Here is a 23,344-nt window from a genome sequence, read left to right on the forward strand (position 1 = left end):
CATTATGAAGGGAAATCTAATCAGTTTACAAGCCCATGATATCAATATTTTCTGTAAATCATTTGAGTTGCTCAAACTAAAAAAAGCAGCATTTTAATGCAATTTACACTACTGTTCAAAAGTTTGGAATCATTACGATTTTTTAATGTTTCTGATATAATGAAGTCTCTTATGCTCACCAAGTCTGCATTTACTTGATTAAAAACACAGTAAAAACTACAATACTGTGAAGTATTACAATTTAAAAATAACTTTTCTATTGTAATACATTTTAAAATGTAATTTATTCCTGTGATGCAAAGCTGAATTTTCAGCATCGTTACTCCAGTCTTCAGTGTCACATGATCCTTCAGAAATCATTCTAATATGCTGATTTGATGCTCAAGAAACATTTCCAACTATTATCAATGTTGAAAACAGTTGTGTTGATTAATATTCTTTGATGAACAAAGTTCAAAAGAACAGCATTTATTTGAAATCTTTTATAAAATTATAAATACCTTTATTGTCACTTTTGATCAATTTAATGTGCCCTTGTGGAATAAAAGTTTTACCTTCTTACTAAATCTTACTGATCCCAAACTTTTGAATGGTAGTGTATGTGCACAATATTATGCCACCTTCTAAAACACGTATAACAAACACATTTAAAATGGCAGATGGGAAATGTGAACTATAAATATACTTCATTCAACACTACAATATCACCAACAAAAAGTTAATAAAATAGAATATTTGTGTATTTTGATTCTTGTCATTAGTTCAGCAGCATGCTAACATCAAAGCCTATTGGAATCATTTAGGTTGATTCTTCCATACGAGTCGTGAGGAAGGTAAGTGCTGCGGAAATACTATTTTAGGATGCCGTCTTAAAACGTAGCTGCCTATGTTGGGAACAGAGAGCAAGGTTTTGGAACAGAGCTTCATTGTCATTCAGGGGAACAGCAGTTGGCCTTGGGAATCACTGGGGCACGATCAAGTCCTCGTCACCAATTCTAGCTCCAGTGCAGCAAAACAGCCCATTACAGTTGATAATTAATAAAATTGCCTTATGACACTAAAGGCCTTCCAGTTGGCAAAGTGCAATAGCTGAATGGACTGTGTTCATTAAGCAGCAATGAAGAGGCTCTTTAAGAGGCCAAACCTTCTCTGGCAATTCTGGTTGGTCTGAATTATGAGCCTTCCGAGTCTCTCCCTCAACCAACCTCACAACAAACCTCATCTCTTTTCATGTGCCTGTGATGACCAACCACTTTGGACAGCCTTCAACGGCACCAGTCCGACACATTTAATCAATCCCACTGTGGAGCATATGCTAAAAGCGGTAGAAAAGAGCAAAGAAAAAAATCTGCCTTAATGTGGCCAACCTCTGCCAAGAGAGACGCCCAGTAACTCCCTGCTGATAGTTAAGGAACAGCTGATTGTTGGCATAGGAGGACTACCCTCATTAATGATTTATTTATGCAATTACCAGTGATGTTTTAAGCCTACCTGCACATGCACATTGTAAGGCTGAGTGGATTTATTTGGTCACAGCACCCCCAGCGGAAGATTTAGGAAAAGCAGTTCAAGGTTATGAGTAAATATATGGAGAAACAGTAACCAGATTTCTGTGGGAAAGAGACTGTCGTAGCAAATGCACTGCATATATGATGTGTAGATTTGCGTAAATAGACTTCATTAAGGTTTTTTCGAGAACTGGGTTCTGAATTGTAGGGACTGGACTGAAAGTGATTGAGCCATTTTTTGCAAACTCACAATGTGGTGAGGAAAAAACCCGATAATAAAATAGAGTTTCATGTTTTTTCAAATTCCATGATGTGCTACAAGCAAATGGTTTGGTAAATCAGAACAATTTTAATAACTTCTTATTATGTTCAACGGTCAGAAATTTGGGGATGATCTAAGAAAAATTGTATGATTGAAAAGTCAAATTGGCAGAGAATTTATAATTGTGTCACTAAATCCTTCAGTTAAAAGCTCAACCAAATTGCGGGCCAAATTACACAACTTTTTGTCTAGGGGCTGCCAAACCCATTAAGAAACTACATCATAAGCAGAAGGCTAGAAAATATAACAGATGCCTACACACCTTTAGAAAGGAAGCCACTGAACATTTCCAATACCTTAAAACTAAGCAAATACAATTGAAACGTGGAAAACTAAAAACTACCACCAGTTAAGACTCCTGAAAGTGAAAGATAACCAGTGTGGTGAAAGCACTTCAGAATGCTGAGGCCAGCCGGCTCTCGGCTCAGTTACCCCATGGCTAACGCATAGAGATCGGGCCTCTTCTCTTTCTCTTCCTGGCAGATCTTGTGAACGCGGCACTCCAGAGCCTGGCCCAAGTTCAGCACCTTGGGGTACCAGGGTAGGATCTTGGTGAGCACGATCAGGATGTTGCGGATGTGGGTGTACTCGCCCGTCTCCAGACAGTGGACTGATGCCTGAGGAAAGAATCAGAGCTTTTCTATAGAGAGTCGATAACAAAGACACATTTAGACAAAACACAAAGCCTTACATAAATAGTCTGTAATGCCATTAACGTTCTAAATGAGAACTGCAGAGTTTTTGTGTAGTGCATTTCGCATGACTCAATATATCGTGCCACAAGACAAACCTCTAGGCCATTGGTTCCCAAACTGGGGTACCTTAAAATAACATTAAAACCGAGCATGTATTTCAGGGCACAATGCCGCAAAACACATGACATTCAATCAAAATTCCACATCTTTTGTGGTCAAACTGACTAAATCCATTTCCATACAAGCAGCGTGCATATGGGTGCTGAGAGGTTACGTCAGAGTCTGCTGCCTTAGCAGATCGCGCTATATTACTGCCGTTCTTGACAATGTACCTGTAGATTTAGCACTTACTAGCATGAAAAACAAATAGCCTGGCACAGGAGGTGCATAGATCAATTTAAGATTCAAACTTTTGATACAAAACATACCTTTTGTGAGTTCTTGTTTTTAATGTTGATAATATTATAAGAGCAAGAATTTGCACGTTGTGACATTGATTTTATAGAACAGTTCAACAAACAAACAGGTAATATTAATGATGTTCTTCATAATATTGTCAGTATTTACTCTTAATAACGAAATAACGAAGCCACAGCAGAACTACAACAGACACAGCAGTGTTGTATAAATGAATCTGTGGCTTTGAAGCTTCGTTACTGGATGAACAAATGATTCGGTGACTCACGCATTAAGACTTACCGCCACCTACTGGCGGTTTTAGTATGTAAAAATCACTTTTCACATTTTTATCATCATTTCATATTTTACTATTGATTTTTTTTATGATGTAAAGGTATTTATAAAGATAATAAATTCACTGTAAAGTCAATTTAGGGGGCAAATATCATCCTTTAATGATATTTGGTGCAGTCTAAGTGGAAGAGAGGGGGTACGCAGAAGGATGTAGTGCTGGGCGGTATGCCGGTTCATACAGAATACCGGTATTTATTTTTGTTATGATATGAATTTTGATGATACCGCAATACCGGTATGTGTCGCTTAACCAACGTTCGGAACACGGCGCAGCCCGTCACTGTTTGAGAGCGTCCCGTTTCACTGTTGCACTGTAGTGAGAGCACAGCTGAGATCGCATCACAGCCTATGGTAAGTCCGAAATCACCCCTAATCACCCCCCTCATTCACTATTCCCTACGTTATCCACTTATATTGTTCACTTGAAAGAGTGAATGAAAACGAGTGAGTGAATTCGGACAGCCGTTGTGTGTACATCGGCTGTACACTCGTTATTGCGGTGCAATGTGAGATTGAATGAGTGCACTCAATAACGTCCACTATGGTTTCGGACACCACTACAAATGGCTGTCGCCTCAAATAATGCCCTATTTGAGGTTATAGGGGGCGTTTTCGGATTCAGCCCTTGATTACAGCGGAGAGTTCAAACTACACGCGGTGCGCGAGAGAGCGGTTTCTGCGCGGAGCATCGTGATGAGATTAACAACGTTCTCCACATGGATCACATTATATAGACCGAAGCGAGCATGTTTAAGTTTTTTATGGACCTATTTCATATACTCTAGTGCTCTAAACATGAACCAGCAGCGTGTATGTGCACATTTCATCACGTCTTCTTCAAAATTAAATGTTATGCAAAGGACACTGAACTGTACATCTGATCACGACCGCAATGACATGATGGGTTATTCTGCTACACAGAAGACGATGTAAGTTAATAAATACATAGACTAACAATTTAAAGAAGAATGGGCAAAAATTTAAACTACTTGATTCTTTCAGTTGTTCAGAGACTGTAGTGCTCTTAAATGTACTGAAAATATCCTATGCATTTCTCCCTTGTTTTGGCAGTGTTGTTATATAGGGTAGAATTTTAAAATGCTTAAGGTGCCCTCAACTTTTTTTTTCTATCTCCATGGTCATATTTCAATATTCATGTGTCTGTAATGAGTGTGTTGCAGGTCTGTGTTTTATTGGTTGTTGTTTCCCCACAGCATCTTCTTGTGGGGCTTTGTAAACCTGTATTAACTCTAGTGTGGAATTTTTCTACAATATTCACTCATCATGACAGTAAAACAGGGCATTCTAGTCAATCTACTGCAGTATTTCCTCTCTCAATCAGTTGAAAATGTGGTTAACGCCCGGTCATGCATAAGGGAAAAAAATACCGTCATATACCGTGAAACCGATATAATTTGGAAAAATACTGTGATATAAATTTTTGGTCATACCGCCCAGCACTAGAAGGATGGTAAATGCCTCAGGGGGTACTCCACTCTAAAAAGTTTGGGAACCACTAGGCCATGGCTACAACACTATGGCACTATCAAACATTATCCTTTGAAAACAGTCAAAAACATGCCTTAAAGACTTGATCTAGATTTTAGTTCAGTATTGTGCTGTTCTGGGTATAAAACACATTTATACATTTGTCAAGAGTGGTGAAACATTTTAAGAATTTTGAATCACCCAGCTCAATAAAATGATATTAGAAATTTTTGTTGTCTGAGGAGTGCAACACTAACTTTAGTCAACTTGTAATGCCATTTGTGGACAACATGCCGGAAATTCTCATAGTCCAGCTGATCTGCTTTGTTCCCTCCGTCGAAACCACTGGCTCGGAAAATAGTCAGGAACCCAGGGTAATTGCCACATTCCTAGAGAAGGAAACCAGAAACAAATAAGACATCATAACCAAATAATACCAAAGGTTTCTGACAGGCACATTTAACCTAAAACCTCAAAATATGTAGGGTGAAACACTTAGCTGATAAAAGTATATTATCAAAAATGTGAAATGGAAGATGATTGAGCTTTAAAGACCAGTTTGCTCCTAACGAACACTTAAATACTCTGATCCTTCAAGGAAGGGACACACTGCCAACTCGTTTTCACAGATACCAATTTAGTCTCAACTAGGATGCGCTAGAGACAGCACTGACAGAATAATTTAACAAAAGTCTAAACTGATCATCAGATGTGAAAGCACACCATACCTTCTCATAGATAGCTCTGTCACTGTGCCATCGAGTCACAGTCTCTAGCATGCAGCACAGAAAACGACCGTAGCGGCGGGACTCGTTCTCCGTGCAGCTCGCTACCGTGTAGATGATGTCAGAAAAAACCTAGATAAGGACAGAAACAGAATGAGAAGGTTGAGCGGGCTGTATGAGAACTTCTGCTCATTAAACACAATCCCATGATTCTCTGGGCATAATGGAAATACTTCAAACACTTAGACAAAAGCACAACAGAGCAGTACATTAACAAACAGAATCCAAGATAAGCTTGTATCTCTTTGACTGTAGCAACTAGGTCAGTGTATCTTTTGGTCATTCATTTTTTGATTTAATATAGAAATTGGAAAGATTTTTCGTTTTTCGCTCAGGGGTAGAAAATGAATAAACAACTTGAATATTTGATCTCTACATGTGGGCGGGAATGAAACACCCCTTTCCTCTGATTGGTCAATCAAACATTAAACCGTGCTGTCATCAGTTGCAATATCACTTTCCAAAAAGAGATCAGCAAAGACCGTTTGGAAATTCCTATATGAAGCGAATTCTTGTTTTTCAGTGCTTAACGTTTAACATAATTTGTCAGAAGGTCAATTAAATGTCTTGTTTATTTTTAAACTACACAAGGTTAGAAAACATTTGCAACCTTGTTACCAAAATCTGGGACATGCCCGAGCAGTTTAAACAAAACGAAAATCTGGACTAAAATTTTTAATCAAATTAAAATGCAACAGAATGGTAACAGGGTTGCAAACTGAGGCTAAATTAAGTTGTCAATCGATAGGGCCCAAATAGTTTTGAACATATGTTGGTTTGTAGTTATTGAAAACCATATTTCCCATAAAGATACATACATGTTTGATTATTTTCATGCCAATAACAATGTTGAAATGTGTAAAAACGTAGAAAATGGAAGTTAATTTTCTTGTGTTCCTATCATGCAATAGAAGGTGTCAATCATATATCGAATATTTTATCTTTTATTTACACAAAATTACGTGGTTAAAGGGTTTAATCTATAACGTGACACTGCTAAATATTGTTTTGGTAATACAGTGCATAATTAAAACTTTCAACAATTTACTCAAATTCAACAAACTGTTATGACGAGTAATTTAAAATGAGATTTTTCATACACCGGTTAGATAATTGCTTAACGTATTAATGGTTCTCTTTCTAAAGAAAATGGGATTTGCGTTTTTATTGTTTTAAGAGAAGAAAAGAAAAAGAACACTAATTTGTAGCCTATTGATGGAAATTGCCTATAATGGTTCTGCATACTGCAGTGGACTTACTCTGTCGTAGCAAAGTAGGGTGCAGAAGTTGGGCGTCTTCTGCTGGTGTACCAGCTCCACGAAGCGAGCACAGTAAACTGCGTCAATGGCTGAGAAGACACAGCGGGGGAAGATGCAGAGCTGCAGGAACTTAGTGATGGTTTCATTCTTAGTGGATTCTGAGAATAGAGAGAGAACAGGGTGAGTGAGACAAGAAGAGCCTTTGAGCAATGAAGAGATTCTAAGAGAGTTATCTGAAGACTCACTGGCGAGTAACCAGTTGTCTTTCTCCAGTTTGAGGCGATGCAGAACTCTCTGCACATGCTCCAGCTGTTTCTTCTCCTCTTCTTGCAGCTTGTCCTGCAGCGCTGTGCAGCGTTCCTTCTCTTTCTTCTTTTTATTCAGGGGCTGCAAAAGAGAAGACCATTTAATGAGCAACATCTGTCTGCAAGAGAGTCTATTGTATTGTGAGCTTTGAGCTTGCACTGAGTTGAATGGTATGGTTGATTTGCACATTGCATTTAAATCCATTTCACTAAGACAACATTATCTGACACAAAATTGTCAACATTGTGGCTTGTGATAGTGTCAGAAGGATGAAATTATAACAGCTTAAATAAAAAACTAATCCCCAATTATTTAAATGCAATTATTTTCCAGTAAAAGTGTTTGAATTTATACAGTTTTTCCCTGGCAAATATATATAAAAAAATTTTTGTTAAAGATAAAATTTACAACGGACTCAAAAACATTGAAGAACTGTTACTTTTAAGTGTGCTTTCAGAAGGCATTGTTGAAAATGCCAATTTGTAAGGTTCATGTCCCACTGCAAAACACAATCCTGTAGGAAATACTGAACTGTTTTGTGACCTTTCAGACCGCAAATTGTCCATGGAATATAACATTTCCACAAAGCCTATGGAATGTGACTAGCAGCATTACTGATGAAGAGAGCTGTTAAAACTATTATGAGGTACAACTGAAGAACTATTTATTTAAGTCGCGCACACACTTAACGATTGTTAGGCCGATTATGAATGTAAATTGATATTTATGACGGATCACACTCAAACACGTCCAGTCAGAGCCAGTTGCGTTCAGTCGGCGATTACAGGCGGTGTTTAAATTCCGTGTGCAAGTATTTAAATCTGCTTCAGTCAAAGGAAATAGTCTTTGTGTGTTGAGCTCAGCCTTAGAATGTTTCAGCTAGTCGTTAAGTATGTCCCTGGCTTTAGTGAGGACAGATCATGGGGCCATGTGACTGCATACTTTATAGTTCAAGCATAAAACTGCCCATATCATTTCATTAGCTGTTTATTATATGACAAACTTCAGCTTCATAGCAGCATTATTCCATCAAAATACAGGCTGTTAGTAGAATTACCAGAGTTTCAAGAGCTGATTCTTATATCAATTAAACTTAATGAGAGCAAAAAATAATATACTACTGATCACAATTCTCTACTGAAAAAGGTTAAATAGTAATATAAAAATTAAATGCATGTCATTTAAGTATTTTGAAAAAAAAGCTTCAAGTTAAAGTAAATTTATTAATTCAAATAATTCAACAGTGAGTAATAAAGCATTAGAATGATTGGTTGTTTTTAAATATAATTTATTTTTTAACAACAGACAGATCTATTAGGCTGAACTTACACTGCAAGGTCTAGAGCACAGATTCAGGACTGACATTGGTGGCCTGTTAAGCAATCTCTGAGTTTCAGAGTAGGTTTAGAGTAAACAAAGCCAAACAATTCCAACCCAGTTTAGATCAGGTTCAGCGGGTTCATTGCGCTTGCTATAAACATTGCCCATTTTGTCAGTTTTTGGGATTGACAACCGCATTTACTTACTGGTGTGAGTCTCAAAATGTTCACACAGCAACTTACAGTAGCGTCTGGAACACTGTCTGTATGAAAGTGCAGCGAGAGTCAAGCTCGTATTCCTTTACTAGTAACCATAACGACAGTGACCAATGTAATATTAAAGATGACGACGTCCATAAAACTGAAAAGTCTCATCACTTTTGACATGACAAGAGACTATTGAACCGCGAGTTCATCCATTCAAATTTCATTAACCAACAGCAGCATCTATCTAAACACGCTAACTGGAGTCTTTAACCGTTGCACTCACGTGTCACGTCCTTTGCGACGTTTCGCGCATGACACAGCATTTGAATTTCGAAAAGAAACAAAACTGACAGGAGCCGCTCCAGTGGAGAACAGTGACAGGATCTAACACCTTAAGATAATGCACAGCTCATATCTCTGTCACTGTAAGGTACCGAAAGCGAAACCACACACAAAACACCTTAGAAGAGCGGCTCTCTCACACTGTATGACGTGACAGACAACTAGTTGTCCAGTCCTGTTCCATTGAGCTGACTGGTCCAGTTTTGGTTTGTGTGTTAGGTCAGTAGCGTAGCATAAGATACCATGGAGATGAAAATGCCAAAAAAGAGTTCATGTTCTTGAACCTGAAAAAAAAGTTTAATTAAACTCACTTACCTGGGTAGCTAGCCACTGAAACTGATTTTGTGAAACAGGCAACTGATGCACGCAAATACATGGGAGTGTACACATGGGAGAGTTTTGTATAACATGAAGTGTCTCACCATCTCTGTATTTTCATCAATGGCCTTGATCTGCATCTTAAGCTTGTTGACCTCCCGGTCGTAGGCATTGTGCGGTACCGCCAGGTCGTACATGGTGAGGGACCAGAAGGTGGCATAGAACTGGGGTCGAAGATCATCCCACACTTTGGGCAAGTGAAGAGAGACGACAGCCTCATGCACAGGGGACATAATCTGCTCACAGGCTGCAATGTACTTATGGACCTTCTGCTGCTGCCGGTTGCCCTTCTCTGCCTTCTTCAATTCGTCATACTTGGACTGATGGGAACACAAAAGACAGCAGGCTAGCTTTATAATTCACTCAAGCACAACAAACAGACCTGAAGATGTGCATACACCGAGGCCTGCACGTGAAATTAGGGGGTGGTAAATCTTATTAGAGGTGAAGAAAGATGGGGTTAACTTTACGCCACCCTGGAGAGCTGTAGCGTGGGTCTAGTGTTGTGGGAAAACACAATGAGCTCTGTATGAAATATTCATTAGGCAGCCAGTGTCATATAAGAGTAATAATACTGCAAAATAAAAAAAATACAAAATAAATTACATTTTACTGCACTATGAGATTTGTATTAAGGCAAGAGCAAAGCATTGTAGTAATATTGCATTTTTGGATCCTTCGCAATTTTAACCACTATTAAAGACTCTCCATGCTTCAATTGTTATTGTCTACCCACATTTTTACATTAATCACACCTTTGTTTGAGAAACACCAAACAATGATATATTATTTGTTGAGAGATAAATATATGTGGTAATTGTAAAAATTCAAAGCCAGTGTGTTAAATGTACAGAGAATATGATGATGTATTGCTTGCAACCTTATGAGCTGCCAACTAAACAGCACTTAAAGGGTCGTAAAACCCCACAACACATTTTTTAAGATGTGAACAGATATGTACAGACTGCACATCAATGAAAACACTAAAATCACTCAAAGACGTTAACCAAAAAGTGGAAACTGTTTGCGTTTTTCTGAGAAATGTAATTCTTCCGGGTTGAAGAATCTTTTAACCCAATCACTGCACTCTATTGCACATGAGATCGCGTTACAGCGGAGAATTCAAACATGTAACAACATGCGGAGCACACATGAGAGCGGTTTCAACGCGAAACACCGTGATCAGTTTAACAACACTCGCAACGCGGATCAAAGATCATCCTATATTGACTGGAGTAAGCATGTTTCAAGCGTTTATGGACATTTTACATACTCTAGTGCACTAAGCATGAACCAGCACCGTGTATCGGCATATATTTAAATCACGTCCTTTTTTCAAATGAAATATATGTGCAAGTAAGGACACTAATACAGCCGTACGTCTGATCATGAACGCGATGACATGAGGAATTATTCTGCTACACAGAATACAATGATGTAGACCGAAAATTAAAAGAGCAGTCGACAAAAAAGTCAACTGCCTTTATTGTTTTGTGTTAAACTGATGCGTTTTGTTTGTTCAGAGACTATATAGTTCTTGTAAATGTAATGAAAATATTATTAGACCTTTTAAATGCTCTTCTGCGTTTCTCCCTCATTCTTGGGAGTTTGTGTCATATAGGGACAGGTTATATTTTTTTTAATGCATTAAGGTGCCCTCAACTCTGTTTTTTTGTGTGTTTTTTCTTCCATGGTCATATTTTGTGTCTGTATAATGAGTGTGCTACAGTACTGTGTTTTATTGGTTGTTTTCTCCCCTTTTGTCACCCTCTACTCTCCCCCTTTTCCACTGCTTTACACATACTAAAATGACGCTGGTAATGTATCTATTCAGGGTTCCCAGTATGCATTGCATCAAAAATCATCCAAGATAGCAGAATAAATCTGTTGAATATAAATTCAAGTTGTGTCCCAAATAACACACTATACACTATGAACTTAAAATTCACACACTAGACAGTTCGGTGCATAATATAAGATTATTTTGTCATCCAGCATTGGTGTCTGATAGCATCCCCCTTTTGGTTACGTAATTAAGTGCCCAACACTCCACACATTTTTTTCCTGTTAATTAATTAACATCCGAATATTTAAAGTGCACTTTTTCCTCACTGGAATTTCCAGTGTGAACATTCTACTCAGACTATTTATACTAAACAACATAAAAAATAAATAAATAAATAAAATAAAATGAAATAAAAAGTTTGTAAGTATGCAAATTGGGACACTTATACTTTATTTTGGCAAAGTAAAAAAAGAAGCTAACTAGAAAGGTATTTTTATGTTTGAAAAATTGATTAATTCATTAGCTTAGCAAACATGCTAACATCAAGCTGCAATCAAATGGAAGTGTTAGAAGTACATGTCATGCGTTTCATGTGAGAAGTGCTATTCATGTTAAGAGAACCTTAATTTGCTGCCTTTGTAGAGCGTATCAAATCTATTTTGGTTAGGATTCTGTCTTAAGACGGTTTCTGACTATGGTTGAGAACCACTGCACTAGGGTGTGAAAGAGTTTGGTTTGATCACTCACCAGAATCTGATGGGCATACATGGGCCGAGACAGGAAGAAGGCGGCATCGTGTGGCGTGTGAAGCTGGTTGCAGAGGACATCGACTGACGGCACCCTTTTGATGTAGTCTTCTGTACTGAGGTTAGATGCCAAAAAGCCACCAAACTGCACAAGTGTGTCATGACACTTTGGGGAAGAAGCAGAAAGAGGAGCATCCATCATTAAACATCTCTCCCTCTGGTCCACATTTGTATCCCAGCCAAATGCAGATGCTCTTAATAAATCCTCAGGTCGCTCATTTATTTGGGGAACTGCACCTCGCTTTATTAAAGCCATTCATCACAGGCTCTCCATCGGAATCGATGAGATGCACAGTAAAGCAATTTAGTGGGAGCGAGACACTGGGGAGAGATTCCTGAGGAAGGGAAGTATGGTCTGACCACTGGGTCAACTACCCAAACATACCCGTACAGCTGTTTTACTACCAGACAAAGTTAAAGACCTAACATAGAACAATATTGTCTGAGTTTCAGACTGGAGTGTGCATCATGTGTCAATGTCTCAGATAGCAGTTCAGAGCAGATGAAGGCAAAAGAGGTTTGACCACCAAGAATCAAATTTAGTCTGCATCATAAGCATAGGTACACAAAAATGTTTGACGGGCTGGCTTTAATTTCTGGAAGCCAGAATGCAAAGTCATATATGCTGCTACAAATGCTTCCAATGAAAATTTGGTCCAGATTTCCGAGACCAATTAGTAGTGAATAAACAAGTTTCAGCATGTATCTTCTGCTTTGTTTTAAGAGTATTATCAGATTTCAGATTTCCCCATATGTAAATTATTGTTGCACATTTTCTGATTTGATTGCAATCTACAAGCTCTTGATTCTATTTATTTGGCATTTGTATTACATTTGATTCAATTCAGACGATATCACCTGAGTTTTTTTGAATGGTTCACTGAAAGGACCTGCTCAAAGAGATCATTTGTTTATGAGTTGGACTACAGTGCTTCTGCTGTATGTTTTTGATTCACTAATAAGAACCTTTTTGCCATTATTTCTCAAACACAATATTTTAATCAGATTCAATTCAGACTGCAAATTTGGGTAAAATATGACTTATTTTGCCATGGCTGTAGTTTCAGCAGCAGGAGTGTGCTGACACTGAAAAGTAGTGCAGGAAATTAAGAAATATCTATCTTGGGCTTGTAAGAATCAATGAGATTCGTTAAGTCAATATTTACAACCAGCACCCGTGGTTTTTAACACATCATCAACCCCTGCCTTACTAAGTGCATTTGCAGACCTGCAGATTGCTTAGTTCCGAAACAGGCACTTACATTTTTAAAAAGTGAGTAAAACATTCCTCTCATTGGTCAGAATGAATCTGTTATGTTCCGAGAATGCCCTTATAGTGTCATCCATCAAGATGAATTGACAAGTGGGCATATCAGTTATTTATTATTCAAGGCTCTGTTGGAACAGTGTTTCAGAGAGGAGCAATGACATTTTAAGATGAAGAGGTACTCTTTGGTTTTCAACTGCGATACTAATGTTCTCACCTACAGAATCAGACACTGCTGATTTTCTGAATACCGCATTTCCCATTATGAATTATGATACAGCTCGGTTTGTTGGTCAGATTGCTTTCTTACCTTGTTTAGGTAATCTCATGCTGATTATTTTGGTGCGAATCCAAGCACGGCTGCCGCATTATTTGCCTAAACAGCAAACGTGCCTGGTACCAAAACAAACAATCCAAACAAGCTAGGTGTGAAAAAAGCCCTAAATGTGTGGTTCTTGGCTCGAATATGCTGCAGTGTAGACCAGACTTTGTCTAAAGTCCATGCATGTGAGGGTAACGCGACTCAATCTAGCGGCATCTATTCAGAAACTGATGCAAAAGACAGGAACAGGGGATACCTCTCTAAACCCGTGCATAGAATACTCTTTCTGCCCTGCTTGTGCCAACAACAAAACTGGACATCAAAGGAAAATTAGATTGGTTTGGCCTGCTTTCAGTGCTCGAATCAGTTCAGACTACCATAACGCCTAGTTAGGAGAAAGAAAATGAGGTTTTCCCAGCATTTCTGCCTTCTGAAGTTGTCCTTGCTCATGCGATGCAAAGAAGGCCACAACAATGCATTGTGACAACACCCCCTCCCCTCTCTTCAGCAAGCTTCATTCATGACCATAACTGATGCTTGCCTTTGCATAAACCACTAACAAAATATAAAACACTGGGATATATTAAGAGGCAACTCTTAAACACCATGCCAAAAGATGTATTAAACATGCAAAATAAGGCAAATTTATACAAATTATTAAGTTGTTCTAATATTTTTCAGGGTGCTTATGCATAAATCATGCAATCATACTGAATGCATATTTAGTCTCAGAGATGAGTCAATCAATCTCTGTGGTGCATCAGAGGCGGTGATAGCCAGGCACAGGAGCCCCACACATTTCTGCTGATTGTAATGAGCAGCGCACAACTTCCTGCAAAGTGAGTTTTAAAAAAAGAGCCAAAATTAATAATTAAAAGCTTCCCCACTGATGTCAGGAAAAAGCGTGTTCCTCATTCACACCATGAGCAATTATTTAGACAATTTGGCATCGCGAGAGGGAATTATTTGCTAAAGGCTCTAATTTGAGACATTGAGAGAAAAAAGATGAAAAAAAAATAAAGAGCAAAAAAGATCGACCGGCGGCATCATTTCGTAGTCCCACACAGAATGGAGCTGATGATGTTAGTTTTTAGCACCATCTGCTGTGAATTGCGACATGTCTAGAGAACATGGGGGGGAGAGAGGAAACAGTCAATTGGATTACCCAGTGAGTAATTGAGCTACGCAGCTGCTGAACATGAAAAGCAAACTGCCAGTGTATGTGGGTGGATGAAAATCACAGAAGTTCTGTACAACTCCCTCGGTGAGTCTTCCCATGGCTGATACGGGCTACTTTTACTTCCACACTGCGACAATGACAACCATGAAAAGTTTTTAAAACTAAATCATTCGGTTTGGTTTGCTTTGGGAAACAGCATTTCAATTACTTCACCCAAAAACTCAGGAGCAGACATTTTGCAGAAAGTTCACGCAACTCTCTTCCATGAAGTGAGATCATACAGTGATCAGAGGCTGTCAAGTCCATCATAAAAGTAGCTCATAAGACTTGTGTGCGGTCAGTCTTCTGAAACCATATTTTTGCAGGGAAAAGGCAGAAATTTATATCCATATTCACTGAAAATCTTCCTTTTAGCTACAGTTTCCCAATCTGTTTACCATTCGCGGGTATTCAAATATGGACACGTTGCTCCAAGTCTGACGTCAATTATGGAAATTATGGAAAATTATGGAAGCCCCTTTCTACCATTGAATTAAAAAATAGCTATATAAGGACTTTCTGTTCATTTCTAGATTTTATATTGCAATTTTGAGTTAAGATCTCTCCCGGAATTGCATGTTTGAAAATATCTGTGTGTGAGTCCGGCCCTGGGCAAATAATATAAAGTAATAATAAGTAAATAAATAAATAAAATGGGTGAGGCAGAGGGCCAAAACAGTTGTTAGGTCACCAGGATTTCTCCAAGTCAAGACCCATCTAATTTTGTGGGAGAAAGAGTCTATCTGGATCACAAAATGCATTATGTGAATGTATAATTTTGTGCATTAATATATATTTTGTGATATAGACATTGTTTTGTCCACAAAATTAAGCATCCCTTAAAAGAGATTAAAACTCAGAATTCTGAGGAAAAAAGCACAAATTGTGATATGTAAACATGCAGATCTGAGAGGGGTTTTACCTGAACTACTTTTATGGTGACTTTATGATCAGTTTTGTACTTTCAACATTGACAGCCCCACTGTATGCTTTTGATGCTTGGAAAAGAGCAGCGTGAACGTTAGAAATAAATATCATGCTAGTTTGGAACAACCTGAGAGTAAATAACAGTTTTCACTATCCCTTCATTAGTTTTCCCACTTATACAGGCTGTCAAAGCCAGTGATTATAAGACAATGATAAAGGATCATGCTATGTTTAACTCCAATAGCATGGTGTTTCAGTCATTAACACATTTTCTCATCTAATAGAGGCATATTTTCTAATTGGCAGTCTTTACCTCATTAAAATGTACAATTTTATATGTTATTTCTTTCCGAACACCCCCTCCAGGAGCCCGTGTGTCTATCTATATCATGTCAGCATTTTAACTTAAAGTAAACGGGCATCAAACTTTAAGTAAACCATTTTTAAGTGTATTATCAGCTCTACTTGCATGACAAGTTCTGCTGCATGTCATGTTTAATTAGCAGTTATACTCTTTTTAGAGATTACAGTGATAGAATTGAGGAGGACTGCATAAATCTGAGTCATCATGGTTTTGCTCATCAGACCTCATCATACCTGATCGTAAAGCTTCCCCACAAGTTTAAGATGCTTCTCTCCCCCCTCAGAGAAGACCACGCCGTTCCTCTGCTGCGCCATCAGCAGACACAGCGGTAATGCCAGCTCATGGTCCAGAAGGGCATCCTTTAGACGTTGAGAAGACTTCTTAGTGTTCCTGATCTGCCCAAAGTAGCCACCCTACACACAGAAAGCAAAACATAAAAATCAATCCATTACCATACCATACATATGGAGTTCATTATGCACAAGATGGAGGGATGTTCTTGCAGCTGCATCGAGAGTCATGACCAGGCCTGACTAACAAGCACTCAGCAGATATTTCCTCAATAGAGGGTAAAGGTAAACCGATTGATCAGTTTTGCTGGAACAATTGGTTATCTGAAAAAATCCAATAGTTTTTCCGGGTTTTTCTGCTGTCATTATACAGTACGAGAGCGGCCTCTAGAGGCGAAATCATTGACGCCTTGTGGAGTTTGTTTTGACATGCAAAACTGTGTGCTGTAAAGAGCGGGACCCAAATTGATATTAATGTGCATAATGACTTCACCCTAGGCTGGAATATTGTGCATTTTACAACAAAATGTTTGTCTTTGTTGCTTTAAGATAGTCTGTATGCTTCATATAGAGATTACTATTTTGTAGCGTCTGGACAGGATTGAGGTTATCAAATCAACTATAGGCCTCAGCTAAGTTTTTGACTTTTGACTTCTTAATGTAAATCACAGACCTGGCTCTGGCGAGTCTATGAAATTGCCTTGGTGTCACATTAACTGCCTTGGCAGATTCTAAGCAGGAACGTCCTCATAGCTTCTAAGTGACTTCAAAGATATCCTAGATGGACACCATGCCAGGCACAAAGGCCATGTGACCAACAACAGACATTGTGGAAGACCCAATACACAACACACACACACACACACACACACACACACACACACACACATATACTGAAATTCCCTGAATTTAACTCATAATTAAATTATCCCAGAATGTATATGATGTATGTCCTCATGTGTAATTAGCCTAGTTAGCCAAGTTATTCGTAGGATAAGTTTAAATGCTTATAACCATATGTGAGAATTTACCACTCTTGTAATGTCATCCCACCCTATAGTATTTGGTTTTTATTTAATCCTCTCTGGATGCTTTAATCGATGATGTACATTATGTTACGATAAATTGTTATTTATACTATACTTTGGGGTAAAACTGTATTAATCAAGACACCACCATAAACATGCAAATTAGATTGTAAAAGGGAAACAAAGAAACTCTTTCCCACTCAAAATACACACTCTGGATTGGTCAGTTTACCCAAGGATGGGAGGGACTGATCTGTCCTTAAAAGACAAGGTCTCTCATATCATCCTCTTTCGTCTCTCATTGTGCTCTCATCTACTCTTCTGACGGGACGACCACCCTCCAGCATAAAGTGCTTTCAAGGTACCTCAGTTCAAACTTCCCGCGGGGAAACAGAATAAACTGACAAATTCCAGCCCACTAACACACGGAATCTCCGTCTCGTATTTATCCATAACTCAATGCCAAAAATCCATGCAAGTATCGTTCTTATCGATCTTTAGGATGCGTTAAGTTTATATGCCCCTATTTTAGGTGATGTGATTCTTTACTGGCTCTCAAGGTTAATTGTTTGTACGTTTTGCCATTCTTTTGTCTTTCTATACTTTCATTATCCTGTATATATGTATTCTTTGCTTAGATTTAGTTGTATGTATTCATAGTTTCATGTATTAAAATCCATTACACTCACGCTAGATTGTCTCTGTGCAGCTCACTGACCACAGGTCACTTTAACGTTTTGATTTTCGCAACATGCTTTTGTACTGTTTGTACTAGAAAAAGAGAATTATTCCCCTTGGCAAAAGAATATAATCTAGATCATATATATTTATAATTATAATCCATTGTAATTAACCCTTAAATGCGTGACTGTTTCGCCAGTCATTCTTACATATTCGGGTCTTTATCGACCCGGATCTATATCTAACACGGAAGGATCTCTACCTGTCGCGATAATATAAAACTCCTCTGATATTAGAGTAACAATTACAGAAGAATAAAATAAAGCATATTTTGTAACCTTTTGAAGCTTGAAAAGGCTCAGTTTGAGCAGATGTTTTATGCCATCATCATTGTCCTCGTCAGAGCTCATTTCCCAGTAAATTCAGCAAATAGGCTATTTTTATGTTTGAGGTCACGAATATGAGCCCATTCGCGATCTCAAACATATTCTCAACACTATATAATTTTCAGCATCTTCAAAATCAATATTTTGGTCGCTAACAGCTTCACCAGATCCATCCAGTGACAGTTACAGTCATATTTGATTGCGTTCAGTACTTGCTCTGCAGTAAATCGCTGAGCCATTTCATGTTTTGCTTATTCTTTCGTTTTTTGTCTGAATGAATCGTCACTTCATCATTGTGTATCAGACATTGCCACCTTGTGGAATAAAGGTGAATTGCACTTATTCCGTCATCTAAGATTCAATTATTGCTGTGCAGAAAAAATATACGTACACTTATACACACCTCGGGTCGATAGCGAACCCTATACTATTTTCACAAAAAATGAATACAAAAACAGGCATTCTTTTATAATTTTATGATTTTTTTCTTGTTATATTCTTTAGAATGAATTGATTGAGGAATACCAAGGTTGATTTCTAAATTTAAAAAATGAACGAGGAGGAGGGTAGTGAATGACGTCCCGGGTCACTAAAGACCCGAGGTATGCATTTAAGGGTTAATTCTAATTATTTACTTGAGCTAATTCGCTACAATTTATATATTTATATATGTCATTTAAAAAGTACAGGACATTTTCAAGGTGCAGTACTGGTTTTTATTTTTGTAATAAAGTTAAGCACTATTTTACTTGTAGTGTTATGTTTGTTTTCATTCAGTATCCAATTTGAAAACTATCTATTAATCAGTTATCGGTCAGTGCGGTTCAACTTAGTAACTGTTATCGGTAAAATCCACGGTCAACCTCTAGAGGCAACTCCTGAGTTGATTCATTATGAACACCTACTGTCCCATGTGGCCACACTTTAATTGCCTCAGTGTTTTCAAGGAAGCACTGTTAAAGCAAACACCATCTGGAATGCGTAGACCTGGTTCATGCTGGTTTGCAGACTAATAGGGTACATGTATGAACTCATATTACAAGATTTAAAAATACATAAACTCGCTGGTTTGAGCTCAATGACTGCAAACTTTCATATCATTGAGACGACACTACTACCCACGTTCCTGGTCTATGAATAAAGTCTCTGTGCCAGTGCTCTTCACACAGCGGCCCCTTTGAACACTCTTAAAAATGTATGAATGTGATTGCCATAAATAATAAATAATATCAAAGCAAGTGGCATTTTAAAACAATTTTAAATAATAGCACAATCACAATTCTAGCACTTTCCACACCTGAAATGTTGGTGCAGCTCTAATCTAATGCATTGACACATAAGCCACTCTAAAGAATGTATGTATGTGTGTAAATGTGCTCCGTTTTCTAAAAAAAAATGATGAATATTTCCAAAAGGTGTGACGTACCTCTGCTTTAAGCTGCTCTCCGCCTGTCATGGCCTCCAGCTGCTCCACGGTCATTTCATCTGTGATCTCAATTCCTGCCATCTTCTGCACAACCTCCTTCAGGATCAGCAGGTCAAAACTAGCACAATACAAAGCACATGAATAATTGAAGACTTTGATTAAACCAAAGTCAAATTTTAGAAGTTCCTCATCCTTAATGCACAGCAGCATTAGCATAGCTATTTCCCCCTGCTTTCAGAACAGACCTGTGATACATTTTTGGATCACAACTTCAACCAAAATGAAGACTACTCTTTTATGTTAATGCTATGTTGTTAACTAGAACAATTTGCCAGCACTGGCACATTTTAATGTAACATCTTGGTTTGATTGTTTTTATGTTCAGAAAAAATTATCTTAATGAGAAATCACCTCCCACCAGAATCAGCATAGTCAGTCAAATCCATTATCTTACATGCATCCAACCCATATGGCCCATTTACATGCATGAAGCTCAATCCAGGTTTCAGAATAATGGTTAGTCAATTCTCCTGTATGTCAGCATGGACTTTAACTGCCTGCCTACACACGTCTCTCCGGAGTCTTGAAGGAGAACCCACATATTATTAACATTGATGCTTACACTTATGTAGAAAATACTGTTCTCTCAGCCAGGCACTGGAATTAGCCACTTCAGTTCAGGAATATACCATTTTAATTGTTAACTGCTGCATAGTAAATATAGTGGCCATTTGGACTGTGCACCAGTGTTGCAAACACAGCACATTTCGTGCATCTGCTTCATGTTAAATTGATGTGAACAGGTTTGAGTTTTATATGAACACTGTTGTACCAAAATGCTAGTCACTTACATAGTCGTAACATTCTGTAATTGTTGCCATTCATCAAGAAAATCTACAACTAATCTGTCCTGGCTACTGAATACTTGAAATGAAGTTAAATGTCAAAACATTCAGAACATTGACTTTTAGGATTTAAGATTTTTACAAAGTCATAAATGTCTTCTTGTACTTTAAGGATACATAGATAAAAACAGCTGTATAAAAAGTATTAATTTGGGTTGTGATTATACACACACACACACACATATTTTTTTTTGTAAATTTAATCTTTTAAAAGGGGATATATACAAAAATTTTCATGTATTAATCACATTTTTATTTCCAGTGTGTGAACAGCTTGTAACAGGATAATGCTGAAAGATTCTGTACTGTAATGTCATGCAAAGAAATTGAGTTAATTTAAACTATATTCTCACATAGCCAGATCTCATGTGATACAGATACTTATGATAGTTTGATTATACTATCATAACGGTGTAATTTTAATTGCCTCATTTGTCAATGAATCACAGAGCTTGTGTAAATATATCCACATTGCTATGAACTGATACTTTCTTAACTGCTGTCATTTTTTGTTGTGCATTTAATTTGTTATTGAGAGGAAAGTGCACAGCACATAATTACACATTCATCTAAACATCGCTCTCAACAGTGTGGACAGCATCAGGATGTTCATTAACAGTATATCGCTGCAAAAGTTTTTCCAACTTCTTTCACTTCTAAGCAAAGAATGAAAAAGAACTATGCCGCAAGTATATCGGGGCCTTGTATCACTTTCATTCTCTTGTATGTTATGTGTGCACGAGCAATAAGTTGTTAACAGCCACAGGTGTCGCTAATAACAAGGGTTTCTGAATTCTACATATAGCCCGTTTAATTTTTTTTTTGTAGGTCTGCATGAGTATTTTGCTTGGGAAGTGCAAAGCTACATATTTTTTTAAAATAAGTCAGTAGAATGGGCTGCATGATATTGGGAAAATAATGATATTTCAACATTTTGTTTCATGCAATACAGAATATACAGGAAATACAGGAATTTTCACCAGATGACTTGAATAGCTCTATTTGAAAACAATCATTTTGATTTAGTGCATCTGCAAAAAAAAACAAAAAACCTGAAAATTTACTTTCTCTGAAGGGATGAACAATTTAGGAAATTAGGAAATTTTGGGTGTTTACATTTTTTAGAGTATATTCTTTAAGGCCAAAGTATACTTCGGTTTTTACATGTACGCAAGGTGATGCAAATTTCATCACAAAAATAGTGACAAAATTATTTTGTAACCTTGCAAAACTGCATTGAATTTGTTTTGCACAAGGTGGCAACACTGGCTACTGTGTTTCCAAACTTATTTCACAGTAGAAAAAACTAAAGAGATGAAACAACTACAACAAAATACCAGAGACCGCAACAACAGATGCCTGGCACTGACAAGCGCTTGTTTGAGGAGGTTATTAACTTTAGTTTTAAAAGAATATAAAGAAAGTTTTATCGGTCATAACTTCTGGAGAATAAAATAGCGCAGACAAATGACAAAGATTAAACTTTCTAAACCACATGTTTCGACTGCCTGTGTCGCCAAATGGAGTATGCGTAAAAAAAGTAGCATACTTTTGGCATTTCAACCACCAACCCCTTTTTCAGGAACCAAAAAAAAAAAAAAACACCTTTCTACTTGTTTTCATACAACATTTTCCTACTGTTTCTGACCCATTCAATGTAAAGATAAAATAATAATTATAATTCTTGTGGTTATTAAATACACAAAATAATTTACACAGTTGCAGAGATAAATTTGTACACACCTCACAAATTCTGCAAAATGTTAATTTTAACAAAATGGGGATCATAAAAATTGCATGTTAATTTTATTTAGTAGTGCCCTAAGTAATCCATTTCACACAACAGATGTTTACATATAGTCCACAAAACAAAAATAATGGAATTTATAAAAATGTCTCCACTCCACGTCTCCATGTGCAAGTTTACATACACCTGATTCTGTGTCATTACGTGGATGATCTACAACTTTTTTTTGTTTTGTGAAAGTTGATCATGAGTCCCTTGTTTGTCCTGAACAGTTAGTTTTGTATAGTAACACATGATCAGCTTTAATTAAATGAGGGGTAAACACACCATTGCATTAAAGAGCAGACCACAAAATGGCAAACATGCATGCATACCTCTTGCCTGCTTTCAGCTGGTTGGTCACATACTGGAGAAGACCAGCTAACTCAATGGGATATTTCCTGAAAACCGCTCCACAAAGACTAGCGAGGCCTATGGGAAAGACGTGATGATAAAAGCAAAATATTACCATAAGAATGAGCATTAGAATCTGTAAGAGGGCAAGTCAAGAATGTCACGCATTTGTGCTCCAAATTGGTTTCCGGACACACTCCAGCAGCAAGGCCAAACCATTTAAAGAAATGACATTTAACGTCCATTAAGAATGTCAGATGGAAGTTCAATTTATTCAGCATCTCGGCACATCGAAGAGGTGTTTTAGAGGAAGGGAGGAAATGCGGCACTCACTCTGCAGCCATGATGAAATGGTCGTGTCATCATGTTTCATCTTTTCTTTCTCTGGGTTGGCTAAAGCTTCAATAATGCAATCTGCCCACACGGTCAAGGGCT

At 37.7% G+C, this 23,344-nt stretch overlaps 1 protein-coding gene across 3 annotated transcripts in view; it reads right to left on the minus strand.

The window, feature by feature from the left end:
* The window catches only part of thoc2 (THO complex 2), a 108,945-nt gene that overhangs the window by 27,364 nt on the left and 58,237 nt on the right, over positions 1-23,344 (minus strand). For all 3 annotated transcript variants that reach the window (XM_048176218.1, XM_048176220.1, XM_048176217.1), the window contains exons 18-28: positions 23,243-23,323; positions 22,891-22,987; positions 19,865-19,982; positions 16,287-16,466; positions 11,896-12,060; positions 9,407-9,682; positions 7,056-7,197; positions 6,811-6,968; positions 5,495-5,623; positions 5,024-5,155; positions 2,263-2,447 (exon numbers count right to left, since the gene is read on the minus strand). In XM_048176218.1, coding sequence (XP_048032175.1) covers positions 2,263-2,447; positions 5,024-5,155; positions 5,495-5,623; positions 6,811-6,968; positions 7,056-7,197; positions 9,407-9,682; positions 11,896-12,060; positions 16,287-16,466; positions 19,865-19,982; positions 22,891-22,987; positions 23,243-23,323 — 1,663 coding nt within the window. The remainder of the gene's footprint in view (positions 1-2,262; positions 2,448-5,023; positions 5,156-5,494; positions 5,624-6,810; positions 6,969-7,055; positions 7,198-9,406; positions 9,683-11,895; positions 12,061-16,286; positions 16,467-19,864; positions 19,983-22,890; positions 22,988-23,242; positions 23,324-23,344) is intronic.

The sequence above is a fragment of the Megalobrama amblycephala genome, linkage group LG23, assembly GCF_018812025.1.
Source record: "Megalobrama amblycephala isolate DHTTF-2021 linkage group LG23, ASM1881202v1, whole genome shotgun sequence".
Classification (NCBI taxonomy): domain Eukaryota; kingdom Metazoa; phylum Chordata; class Actinopteri; order Cypriniformes; family Xenocyprididae; genus Megalobrama; species Megalobrama amblycephala.